The sequence below is a fragment of the Pteronotus mesoamericanus genome, unplaced genomic scaffold (assembly GCF_021234165.1).
Source record: "Pteronotus mesoamericanus isolate MK-2021 breed Mesoamerican mustached bat unplaced genomic scaffold, CSHL_Meso_final contig_90, whole genome shotgun sequence".
In the NCBI taxonomy this organism is placed as follows: Eukaryota; Metazoa; Chordata; class Mammalia; order Chiroptera; family Mormoopidae; genus Pteronotus; species Pteronotus mesoamericanus.
In genome coordinates, this window is record NW_026555277.1 from 8,957,911 (window position 1) to 8,970,693 (window position 12,783).

At 54.9% G+C, this 12,783-nt stretch overlaps 1 protein-coding gene and 1 pseudogene across 2 annotated transcripts in view; both read right to left on the minus strand.

The window, feature by feature from the left end:
• The window catches only part of PNKD (PNKD metallo-beta-lactamase domain containing), a 63,301-nt gene continuing 50,518 nt past the window's right edge, over window positions 1-12,783 (minus strand). For both annotated transcript variants that reach the window (XM_054585668.1, XM_054585669.1), the window contains 8 exons: window positions 5,964-6,079; window positions 5,738-5,850; window positions 5,062-5,120; window positions 4,258-4,350; window positions 3,744-3,907; window positions 2,984-3,070; window positions 2,164-2,279; window positions 1-1,949 (listed from right to left, as the gene is read on the minus strand). In XM_054585668.1, the coding sequence (XP_054441643.1) occupies window positions 1,776-1,949; window positions 2,164-2,279; window positions 2,984-3,070; window positions 3,744-3,907; window positions 4,258-4,350; window positions 5,062-5,120; window positions 5,738-5,850; window positions 5,964-6,079 (922 nt within the window). In that variant the 3' untranslated portion in view covers window positions 1-1,775. The remainder of the gene's footprint in view (window positions 1,950-2,163; window positions 2,280-2,983; window positions 3,071-3,743; window positions 3,908-4,257; window positions 4,351-5,061; window positions 5,121-5,737; window positions 5,851-5,963; window positions 6,080-12,783) is intronic.
• LOC129080354 (60S ribosomal protein L17-like) lies at window positions 9,272-9,838 on the minus strand (annotated as a pseudogene).

The following is a 12,783-nucleotide window of genomic DNA, read 5'->3' on the forward strand; positions in this document are numbered from 1 at the left end:
ATCATTCATTCATTTAACATTTATTGAGCGCCCACTGCGTGCCAGGCACCGTGCTAGGCGCAGAAATAGAGATGCATAAGATACAGTCCATGCCCTGAAGGGTTCACAGTCTAGAAGGGGAGACAAACATGTAAACAAGTGAAATACAGTGGTAAGTGCCAGGAGAGAAGCATTTACAAAGAGCAGAGGTAGCTTGGAGGGGGAGAGGCATGGGGGTTGTCTTCTTGGAGGAGGGGCCTTTGAGGGGGATGGGAGAGATGAACAGGTGTTTGCCAGGCAGACAAGGCAGGAGGAGCAGGGGAGAGGCATTCCAGTCTGAAGAAACAGCATGAGCGAAGGCACAGAGGCAGGAAATCGCATGTCTTTGGGTGCGGGGAACTCTAACTATTCTGGAAGTATTGCTAGAGTCGGTACCAGAGGCTGTGGCTAGAGAGGGAGGCAGAGGCCGGATGATGAGGAGAAACTGAGGGCAGAGGGCATCTTGGAGGCTCGCCAGAGGTGAGCAGAGTCTGAGGAAAGGCTCCTCCTTGAAGGAGGAGAAGGTCCCTGGCTGACCCAAGGTACGCCTGCCTGAGGACCCTAGGGTTCCTCTCTGTGGCCCCAAAGGGACCTGGACCCAAGACCAGAGGAGCTGAGCTAAGGGCTGAGCAGAGGGGAAGGGCCCAGGCCTGGGGGCCTGGAAGCTGCCCCTCACCCGAGACGCCTCCGCTCCCAGACTTCTGATTTCTGAACTCTGCTGCACGGAGCCCTCCCCCCAGCCAGGGTGGGGCCAAGGATCAGATGAGAAATGACACAGAATGTTCTTGGCATACTGCAAGGCGCCAGATGAATGTTGTAAATAGCTGAAAGGGGAAAGGGGTGGAGGATAAAGCAGAAGTTAGAGGAAGGCAGACATTCTAAGAGTAAGGGCCAGGACGGGAAAATGGCAGTGGCCCTGGTGAACGATGGCGCTCTCTCCCCTGGAATCAAGGGGCCCTGTCGGCCCAGAGCCGGGGCAGAGGCCAGCGGCAGGCCCAGGCCAGCTGTGCAGGGAGCCAGGATGACCCTCAAGACTGTTGGGCTGCAATCCCAGCAGCCTGTCGTGTCTCTCAGTCTGAGGTCCAGGTTTCCTTGGCAACCAGGACCCCCCCTCCTCCAGGCTGTAGGGAAGTCACTGAGGCAGACACCGGCCAGACAGCCAGATTTCCAGCCCTTCCATCTTTCTCAGAAATGGCTTTGTTTGAAAAACGCCTCCGTGGGGGCAGGGTGGAGAGGCAGGGGAAGGGGGGCAGTGAACCAGAGCCCAGAGGCCCCTCTGAGTGACCACTTTTCCAAGGCATCTCATCTCAGGCCACTTTGGGGGACCGAGTTTCTTCCTCACCCTGAATGGGAGAAGGGGGAAGGTGGGTTCAACCTGTTAGTGGCTCCTGCTGCCCTGGGTTTAGCGGCTCAGCGAGAGTGAGGCCTCTTGAGGGAGGGGCTGCTACCACAGCAGGAACAGGGCAAGGGAGGAGGGGACCCTTCCAGGTAGGTCTGGAGATGTCCCAGGGCCCCTCCTTTCCTGTTCCTCTTGACAGCTCAGCCTCACTCCATGGAGCCTCCAAGCCTTTGAGCTGTCCCCTTTCTCCGGGCCTCAAGGTCTCCCGCTTTGTCCCTCCTCTCCCCCGACCAGTGCTGGGGAATGACGCCCATCCTGGGCCCTGATGGAGGCGGCATGGTAGCGATGAGGGGGAGGATGTATGCAGGCCGTGGCTGGCCTCCCCACCGCGCGGGTGGGCAGGGGTGGGCTGGGGGCGTCACTTGCTCTTGTGCAGGTCTTTCAGGCGGCGGAGCTTCTCCAGGAGCTGGGCCCGGGAGTAGCCCTCATCCTCGCTGGGGCTCGGGCCCGGCCCCAGCGTCTCCTGCAGCACCAGGCAGTGGGTCCTCAGGAACGGGTTGTAGGAGCGCTCCTCTCCCAGCGTGGACGGGCACTGTGGGACCAGAGGCAGCTGGCTTTGGTGGGGAGAATCTGGAAAATGCACCCAATAAGGGAAGCCTCCCCGCCCCCTGCCCAGTCCTGGGGTCCAGGAGTTCTCACTCAAAGACCCATGAGGCTAATGTGTCAGAGCTCTGGGAGGGGCACAAAGGAAGGGGTCCCTCTGGGGAGTGGCTTTGAGGCCACCCTCTGGACCCCCAGTCCCGCACCGTGCTCTTGCGCTCCATCCGCTGCCTCTGCACCCACTGCATCTTCCTCTCCCGGGCCAGGTTCTCAGGCTCCACCACACCTGCGAAGCCCAGGTTCTCCTCCGCGTACTCATGACCTAGGGACCCGCGTCGGGGCCGCGAGGCAGAGCAGAGAAAGATTGGTGTGTGAGCAGAAGCCCTCCCCGAGGGGCAGCATTTCCAGGGAAGGCGGCCACAAGCCAGCCACATGGGAAGAGGCAGAAGCGATCCGGGGACACTGCCAGGCCGGCGGTCAGGAGACGCTCTCCAGCCCGACTTTGCGCCTGCCCACCTCTGCGACCTCAGTCGCCTCTGAGCCACCGTTTTCTTTGGCAAATAGAGAAAATAATGCCACTAGAACAAGGGTGGGTCTCTGATGCCTAGAACAGAGCCTGGCACATGTTAGGTGCTCAAGAAAGCATGACTGAATGGGTGAACTGAATATTCTGAGGATTAACTAAGATATTAGTGACTGTGTTTTAGAAAATGTGAACATGCAACTTCTGTAGGGACATGCAATGTACAAACCGGCATGTGGACGGCCGGACATACAATGTATGGGTATGGATGCACACAATGGATACACGCAGGCTGGATTCTCCCCCGATAAGCTAAGGCTGTTTTCTGTCCCAGACTCTGGCTAAGCAGAGGCGTTATAGAGCCAATACTCTAAAAAGAAGGGAGCTCTGCCTCCCTGCTCCTGGGAGCCCCCAGAGGTGGAGCCGTGTCACCACTGGGACAGGAACTGGGTCCAGGGGCACCCTAGGGGGGTGAAGGCTGGAGGGAGTGGGGGGCACCTCACCAGGCCACAGCAGAGTGTCATCCCCCAGTCCCAGCACAGTGTCCAGCGAGCTCAGCATGGTCTCGGCAGTGCCCTCAAAGGTCCGTCCTGGTGGGGTCAGGGGCGCGTTACAAGACACAAGGATCACGCAGTATGGCCTAAGGCACACGGAGTGGGGCGGGGACCAGCTTGTGCACCTCCGGCCGCCAACCCTCAACCGTGGCCCTGGGAGCTGGGCCCACATACCCACCCCAACCAAACCCTTTTGAAGGCCTCCAATGCGCATGCTGACGTGTGGGTGGGGAGGGGGTGCCGAGCCCTCAGGCTGGGCTCTCACCACCCCGGTACGGTCGTGTTGGGGGGCTCCTTTCCACAGAGCACCTCCTGCTTTGCTTGTGCTGCCCTGTGGGGCTCCATACAGCCTGGGACTTTGATCCCCCAACCATAGCATCATCCTCTCGCTCTGGAGATCTCAGGTTTTTGTAACCGAGTCCCCTGGTCAGTGTATCAGAGCGCCAGGTTGCACCCAGTGGAAACAAACGCCCTGCGAGCTCTGTACTCAGTTACAGGCATTGTTGCATTCTATCCAGCCCCTGTGGGAAATTGTGAGGCTATTAAAAAAGACCTGTGGTAACAAAGGCAACTGTTGCCCCAAATCAGAGTGACCGCCAAGGCATCACCTGCACTGAAACCAATGCTTTAATGCCTTTCACGGCCCTGTGGCTGTCCTTGGGCCTCTCCCTTCTACTCACACCCTCCCCCTTCCCTTGGGGGAACTCACCACAACCAGAGAGGAAGAGCAGGTCCCCTGAGAAGAGGCAGGAAGGACCCTTGTAGGGCTCCCCATCCAGTAGGTAGACCAGATGACCTTGTGTGTGGCCAGGGGTAGCAAGAGCCCGGATCTGAAGTCGTCCCACGCTAACCACATCTTGATGACAAAGGGGACTGAGGAGCAAGGCAATAGGGGAGAGACAGTACTAGAGCTTATGCCATGCTGGTCCTGCCCTACCTTCCCTAGGTGGTTTGCAGGAGTCGAGGCTTCCATGCCAGAGAGAGAAGGTATCCCCAGTGTCTAGGACTTCAGACCCAAACCCTCCTCCTCCTGTGTTGGAGACCAAGGCAGGATCAGCCTGGGGGTGGGCAGTGCCCGTCTTCCAATGGGCTATGATCTGCTCTCTAAGGGCCAGGAAGGGCATCAGGAAAGATCCGTCTGCTGACACCCCTGAAATACTCCACTAAAGGATAGGGGGTGAGCCCGTGAAAGTGCCAGCCCACCCCTGGGGTCAGGGACTTACTGGGTGAGGTAGGGGATGCCGTCCTGAGGGCTCCCGTACACCCTACAGTCCTGGTGCCGCCGACTGAGGTCGCGGTTCCCTCCGCTGTGGTCCCTGTAGGCAAGGAGAGGTTTTGAGAGGCAACTGTACTGGGCCTGCTCGCCTCCCTCTTCCCCATGGCGTCTCCAGGCCTGTGAGCCCTGCACATCCCTGGCTTCTGGACTGGGCCAAGCCGGGCCTTCGTTCAAGCTGTTTCCCTGCCCAGAACGTCATGTCCACAACTTGCCACCCCTTTTCTTCTGGCCAATACCAGCTGATCTTTTTGACCTTTCTCAGCTCCAGAGTCATCAGCCTCTAATTCTTCCAGGTGGACCTGATTATGTCCCACCTGGTGCCCACCAGCCCCCTGTACCCTGTGCCACCTGCCAGAGTTGTCATCGTTCGTCACCGTTGCATATAGACTTTCATGCAGGCCTGTCTCGCTTATTGGACTAGAATCCTCTCGAGAGAAAAGATCTCAGGTTTGTCCATGTCCAGTGCATGGTAGCCATCTAATAAATGCTCATGGAACAAGAGACAAACGCCTGCCCTGACCCCCTCTGGGGCTTCAGAAGCTTAACAAGCAGAGCATTAGGAGACCTAGTCCTTCCCTCCCCTCTCTGCTAGCGCCCCAGTATTTCATGAGGAAGGTGGGTGGCCCCCACCCAGACTTCCTGATCCCCAGCCCAGCCTGACCTTACAGGGCTCAGACCTGGCAAGCTCTGCTGGGGCAAGGGTCAGCCGGGGAAGATCATCTGCACCCAGACCCCCGCCCCAGTCCCTTACCAGTGCTTGTGAGTGCAGAGAATGGCGACCAAGGTAACACCCTCCTTTTCAATGGAAGCCTGGAGGAGAGAGGAGTTATTGAGATGGAGGAACAGGACGCAGAGGGAGACTGGAGGCAGAGAGAGATGGAAGAGTGAGTGCTGGGTGGGTGGGAGGGAGGGGTGAGGGAGAGGAAGGGGGTGGAGCTGGAGAATGAGAAAGGATAGGAGGAAAGGGTTGGTGGCAGGGTGGCTGAGACCAGCATGGGCTCATGGGAGAGGGTGGGGAGGTGGCGGAGAGGGGAAGGGAGAGAGACTTGTGGAGGGGGCAGGCACACAGGCACAGGCACACACAGGAACAAGAAGTGGGCGGGAAAGGCAGAGAGCCCTGCTGACAGAGAGAGGTAAGGAGAGAAGAGGGTTAGAAAGGGGCCACAGTGAGTGGGACACAGAGGAAACCCACTAGGCCCACAGTCTTGGGTCAGCATCGCCCTCCCTCTGGCTCTGGTTCCCTCACTGCTGCCCTCACCCCCTTCTCCAGCCATGCTGGACACCTGCCCGCCCCCAGGCGGTGGCCTCTGTGTGTGAGTGCCTGCGGAGGGGGCGCATCCCACTGGCAGAAGGACCGGGACCAGCCCCTCTCTATTGAAGGGAAGCTGCCCGTCCCCAAGGGCACCGCAGGTACCCCTGCTCCTCACCTGCACAGCCTGAGGGTCTGAAGGGTCCACAGCCACAGCCAGCCGGGCCTGGGTGTCGATGATGAGGTAGCTGTAGTTGTCGGAGAGGACAGGGATGGGAAGCACCTTCACTCCTGGGGGACAGAGATGGGCTGTGGGTGGCATGAAGGGCAGGGAGTAGGCAGGGATGGGGGCGGGCGGGGGGCACAACTGGGGGCAATGTTGGCCCAGGGCAGCCAGAGCTCACCATTGAAGAGGCGGGGCTGGGTTCTGGAGTGGCCCTTGGGGTAGCGATTCCTTGCCCTGCGCAGCTGCTGTCGGTAGAAGAGGTACCCAAGCCAGGTGCGGGTGTACAGGCTGTACCTGTGGGTGGGATGTTGATGCTCAGCCCCCACCCCTCCGTGACCCCAGGCACCACGTCTCCACTCTCCCGGCCACCGGAGTCAACGCAACTCCACCATCACTGTGTGCCTGTTTGCCCTGCTCAGTTCTCAGGACAAGATGGAGAACGAGACAGACACACCCTGTTTGCAGCCCATCAGGGAGAAGTGAAGAATCCAGAAAGACTCCTGGAGCATATGAGGGGTTTCTTCCAGTGAAAGGGGTGGAGGAGTGAGGAAGCTGAAATAGGCGAGAAATATATTTTGACAAGAGCAGTGCGGCATCGCCACAAGGGCGCCAGGGAATGCTGAACCAGTTCCCAGCCCCACCTGAAAATGCAGGTCTGGGGATTTGCATTTTTCTAACAACTCCAGGCGATGCTGATGCTGCTGGCCCAAGGATCACAACTCTGAGAACCACTGGGGTAGAGGAAACTCTAATAGCAGACAGCAGGGCTTATCTGGGGAAACTAGAAAGTTCAGTTGGCTGTTGGGTGCAGGAAGCAGGGAGAGGTGAGGTCGGACAGACTGACCACACTTCCTCCCTCCTCTGGCCACCACCCCAGGCCACCGCAGGCTACACAGCGAGAAGGCTGCAAAATGAACGAGGGGACCTGTGAGTGACAGAGTCCTCTAATACACAGTGCATTGTGCAGGGCCAGCTTCACCGGCGTGTGACCCCTGCTTGGTTTAATGCTCTGTTGTCGTCACCTTGAAACCCTTAACGATTTTACCTTGGACCTTGTATGAAGTCTGGTGGGACAACAGAACATGCACACGAGTGGAGGCAATCCACACAATACGTGCGTATCCCATTTCTTGCTGCCCTGTACACGTACCATGTTTGCGATGCCCCATGAGCACAGAATTGTGGCAGACCTACTATGTGTGGGAATTCAACAAGACCCAAAGACTGGGTGAGGGATGCACTGACTGGCCTGAGAGGCCACGCTTTCAGTTCAAACCAGAATTTGCTTCAAAGACATAGAGAATTCACTGGTGTTCTAAAGAACACGAATGACAAAGGAACCCTACCACATCCTTCTTTACTGGAGTTACGGCGCTGGATGATTGAACTGTCTACGCTGCACATGACGCTCCAGGTGAAAAAGGGGGAAGGTAACTGACCTGTTCTCTTTCTCGCTCATCAGCGAGCTGAAGGCTGAGTATGAAGGTAGCACGTGAGTGTGTCAAGAGGTGACATAAAAACAGTTTAGTTGTTTTGTGCAGCATTCCAGTGTTTCGGCCAAAACAAAATACATATCCCTGCACAAGCTAAGAAATGTGAATTACGTCGTTTCAGTGATTCCACATGTAAGTTAAATGTCCTCCCATTTGCATTTAAAGCTGGTATTGTACAATTTGAAAATAAATGAAGAAATTCATGCTAATAATTTAGAATTTTAGTTTTTCTGTACGTATAACGACACTAAATAGCAAATTAGAAACACCGTGGCAAGTCAAAACAGAGATGGTAGAAGGGAGGAAAAGCTTTATGCACGGCACTTTTTTCCTGCTTTTTGAAAAAGAGGCTCAGAATTTCATTTTACACTGAGCCCTACAAAGTATGTAGGCAGCCCTGCTAACGGGGAAAGAGCTGTCTCAGGCCCTGGCCTCTCAGAAGGGAAACTGAGGCTGGGCTGGGGGGCGGAAACCACTGCTTAGCGTTATGCAGCAAGCCCGCGAGAAAGCGGGGAGGGACTGCAGCCGACTGACCCAGGCACAGACAAGTCGAGGTGGCAGATAGATGGCAGCCCCCCGAGGGCCACAGGGATCTTCTGGGTCTGTGCTGGGGTGGGGGAGGGGTGTGGCACAGGGGCAACTGCTCTTCAGGCCCTTCCTGACGAGATGGCTCATTTGTCTGCAAACAATTCGATCAAAACCAAGCAGGTGTCCGTGAGAGCTGGTAGAATTGATATACTAAAGCTGGGTCACGGCGACCCCTGGTCTGTGTGCCCGTGCACTTGTGTTGGTTGGGGATTTTGACACACGGTGGAGGGGTTTTGTTGTCGCCTTTTGCGTCTTTATGTTCATTTTCCATAGGCCCTCCTTCTCTTTGATATTTTTTTAAATGTTTTTAAAATTCATTTTTAGAGAGGGGAAGGGAGGGAGAAAGAGGAGGAGGAAAACATCAACGTGTGGTTACATTCTGCACACCCCCTCCTGGGGGCCTGGCCCACAACCCAGGCATATGCCCTGCCTGGGAATCGAACCAGTGACCCTTTGGTTCACAGGCCAGCGTTCAATCCACTGAACCACACCAGCTAGGGCTCGCTTTTATTTTTAAATTTTTAAATACTTTTCTATTTTTTTCAATTACAGCTTACACTCAATATTACTTTGCATTAGTTTGAGGTGGACAGTAGAATGATTAGACATTTATGTAATTACAAAGTATCCCCCCCAATATTTCCAGAACTCACCTGGTACTATACAAAGTTATTAGAATATTATTAACTATATTCCCTACGCTGTACTTTATATCTCTGTGACAATGTATAACTACCAGTCTGTTCTTCTATTTTAAAATCAGTTTCAGTTGCTTCATACTTTCATTCATTCAACACTATTTAGTGAGGCCTTGCTATTAGCCCAGTCTGGGCACACAGTGAGGAGGCAGACTTAGCACCTTCTTGCAGCTTATATTCTACTGGGACAGGCAGGACAATAAACACACTGTCAAGTGAAAATGATGAAATAAAATGGGGAAAAAGGACAGAGGACGATGACCGGAGCTGCTGCCTTAGGTACTGAAGTCAAGGACAGCCTTTCTGCAGGCGACTTTCCAAGAAGCAAGGAGCAGGTGGTGTGAGAATCTCAGGAAAGCTCACAAAGAACCGAACAAAAGCAGAGTGCAGGACCCCTGAGGGAGGGAGGGAACAAGCTGGGGGCATTTGCCGCCTCTCGTGGGCGTGCCAGTGATGACCAAGAGTTGGCCCAAGAGAGATGCCCCAGCTGAAGGTATTGGTGGGAACAAGCTTATTATCCTGGATTGGAGTCTGGACCAGAAAAAGAACATTAGTGGGACCACAGATGAAATTTCAGTAAGGTCTGGAGAGTAGTTAATAATTTGTATTGATGTTAATTTCTTTTTTTTTTTTTTTACTTTTACTAGTACATATTTTATTTATTTTATGCTGAATTTACTCCCGAGCCATAAATTTTTGTTTTTTAGTTTCTTCTGGGATATCGTTTTCTTCTGTGCAACTTCCTGTTCTGGTTTAGGAACAATCTGTTCTTTTTCGGTGAGGATCCTCTCAATGTGGCAGGGAGAGCTCATGGGCGGGTCAATCCGCCCATGAGCTTGTAGGTTCTACGTCGTGTCTTGGGAGCTTTGTTCACCTGGATGTGCTCAATGACCAGAGAATCTACATCTAAACCCTTAAGTTCAGCATTACTCTCTGCGTTTTTAAGCACATGCAGCCAAAACTCAGTGCTCTTTTTGGGCTACCAACAATGTGTCCAGCCCCACTGTTTGGCCTGGGCACACCTACCAACTCCACCATTGTATTGAGGGAATGGGACACACTCCTTCTTTAAAGTGACATCTTTCAGATACTTGGTGGCTTTTTGAATATGCATACCCTTGATGGCCTGGGCAGTTTCACGGGTGTCCTTGAAGTGAACCCCAAGATTGGAACCTCGTGATTTGCATGATTTTGTGGGGTTTTCTGGGTTTAGTGAATAGTGAACCACCTTCAGAGGTGACCTCTGGTCGCTTTTGGGAAGAGGAAGAACGGAGGCTTCTGGGAGATTTACTCAAGTTAATTTCTTAGTGTTCATATGGGCGCTGTGGTTGTGAAAGAGGTTAACATTCAGGGGAGTTGGGTGAGGGGCATATGGGAATTCTGTGTGATACTCTCGCATGTCTGAACGTGTTTCAAAATGAAAAGTTTAAAAAGGATAAATAAGTAAGTTCTTAAAAGCACCCTTTCCTCTGGACCCAGCACCACCTCAAAGCCATGCTTAGAGCCCCACTCCTGGCTTCATTTCTTCGTGTTCAGCTAGGCTTCTGGAAGGCCCAGGGCCACTGCTAACGGAAAGATCTAGGTTCCAGTCCCGGCCTGACCCCTCCCAGCCCTGTGAGCTCAGGTGAGTCATTGGTCTCCCAGGTCAGATTCCTCATCCCCAAAACGGCATCATCAGGACTTGCCCTGAAGGACTGTGTGAAGACTAAGTGACATAAAACGAGGTAACAACTGGTAACACTCAGACAGCGCCTGGCATGGAAAGTGTTGAGCAACTGTTGTTTCCTTCCCCCATTCAGCCAGGCGCCCCTCACAGCGGCTCGCAGATGGTTGTCCACATCTGGGAGGGGCTGCTAAATGCTCCCTGTCTTTCATTTTCGAATGCTCATTATATGTCATTTGTTCCCCACGAAGGTCAAGGTCCACGAGGGCAGGAGCTGTGCATTAAGAATCTAGGGTAAACAAGGTCCTCTCTTTCCTTTGCTTTATTCAGCAAATATTTACTGCACATGCCGAACGGGGTACAAACAGCAGAGAACCAGGCAGCGGGTGAGTGGAGAGGCCCCCAGATCACAGAGGAAAACCAATCAATGAAGAAGTGGTTAGCCATAGCTGGCGACAGAGGAGAGGGGAGGGAGGGAGAGGCCTTACTGTGGACAGCGTGGTCCGGGAAGGCGTCTTCTCTGAGGGCGGGCAGCCCTTGTGCTGGGAATGGAGGGATGAGGGGGAGCCAGCAATACAGACAGTCAGGGTGGAGTCGCCCCAAGGTCCCCGGGCCGGGAGGAGTGGGGCGAGTTCCAGGAGTTTCCAGGAGGCCCAGGCAGGGCCTGAGGGGCAGAGCGCGCCAGAGCAGAGGTCAGGGAGGTGAGCGGAGGCCAGGCCATGGAGAAGGGGTGGAAAGTTGCTGGCGGCTTTTACCGCGGCGAAGCACGTGTTCTTACTTCCCTTTTTAAGAGTTCCCTGGGCTGCTGCGCAGAGGGCGCAGGGAAAGGGAGTAGCGTGGAGGGTGGCAGGGGAAACTGAGTCACGCATGGGAGAGAAGGCGAGGGGGCGTTGGAGGCAGAGAGAAGTGGAGACGGGCGCCAGGCCTGAGGTCTGTGCCCCACTGGCTGTGGCAGGAGGGACAGGTGGCCCTTGCAGGCCTGAAGTCTGGGTCCCAGTGCAGAGCAGGGGCAGGAGGGAAGGAGAGGCCTGAGGACCTAGCAATGCCGGGACCCTCACCCCAAGCTCCCAGGCCTAGTCCTTCCCTGACAATGACTTCCAAGTGACTCTCTCAAGTGTCTGAGCTTCATCTGCCTACATGTTGGTGGTGTCGCAATCACCAGGGCCCAAAACCACGCTTGTCAGCTCTTCCTCTCGCTGCCTCTCTTTCTGGGAAAGGCCCTGTCATCGTCCCAGTTACACAGCCTGAGCCCCGATTTAACCCTCGCCCTGGCGTCTGTGACCCAACAGAATTTCTCTCAAGTTCACCTTCCACCACCCACCACATGGGCTCACCCAGGAACAGCCCCTAGGAGCTCTTAATTTGACCCTTATGAAAGCCTCCTTCGCACAGCTCTCTGCCTTCAACCCAAACTGCAAGCCATTGACAAAAACAAAACAAAACAAAACAAAAACAAACCCCCCCTCCCCACTGTCATTGACTGAGTCCTGCTCCTGCTCAGAAGCCTTCAGTGGCTTCAGTAGTCTTCACACAGTCCTTCAGGGTAAGTCCTGATGATGCCGTTTTGGGGATGAGGAATCTGACCTGGGGAATCTGACCTCCCCGCTGCCAACAGGACAGTGTCCCACTCCCAGTCCGGCCCTTCGAATTGGGACGGAAAGAGCTCTCTGCCTCGTCCCCTCTGTGTGGCCCAGGAAGACCCTGTGCTCCAAGAGTGAACAAGCAAAAGCCCCCAAATGTCCACCAGCAGCACAATAGGTAAGCAGTCACCCAGTCAGATCATGGAAAATACAGCCAGGAAAACAAATAATCTAGAGCACCAGGTCTCAGCCATGCACAAAGCTCAAATATAACGTGGAGATAACAGGCAGACTGCAAAGAGAACAACCTGAAGATACGTACTAAAAATGCCAAAGCATGCAAAACCGTCATCCAGGCGGGTGAGGGAAACAGATGTACATAGCGCAGAACCAAGTGGCTGAGGGACAGGGCGGCATGCAGGACCCCCGGGGCAGGGAGGAGGTGGGCACAGGGCCTTCACGGGGCCTGCCGTGGGCTGGGCAGTGGCGACACTGTTATCTATCTTCTTTTGAATTCCTGAAATATCTCATTAAAATTTCAAAACTACCGTCCTCTGCAGGTCTCTGGCCTGGAATGCCTCTCCATGCCTTTCTCTACTTGCTGGCCTCCTCAGCTTTCTTCGGGGCTCAGCTCAAACCCTTCAGCTCCTGGCTGCCCCAGCAGAAAGCCTCCTTCCGCACCTCCACCTGGAGCAGCCAGCCTCTTGCCCACCCCTCCCCGAGGAGGAGAGAGCCCCTAAGAGGCGGGGCCTTATCAGCTTCTACCAGCACCACAATCAGGACCACGCAGCCGGCTGCCTGCCCTACCGGAGGCCCAGCCTGCTCCTCGTGGGTCCTCTGCACCCCCTTGGGTGCCTCCAGCACTGGCACAGCCAGAGCTGGCATTCACAAAATGCTCAGGGACCAGAAAGGTCAGGGAAGGCTGGGTAAGCAGGTAATCAAGTGACCAGGCCCTAAAAACGACCGTGCCCTCGGC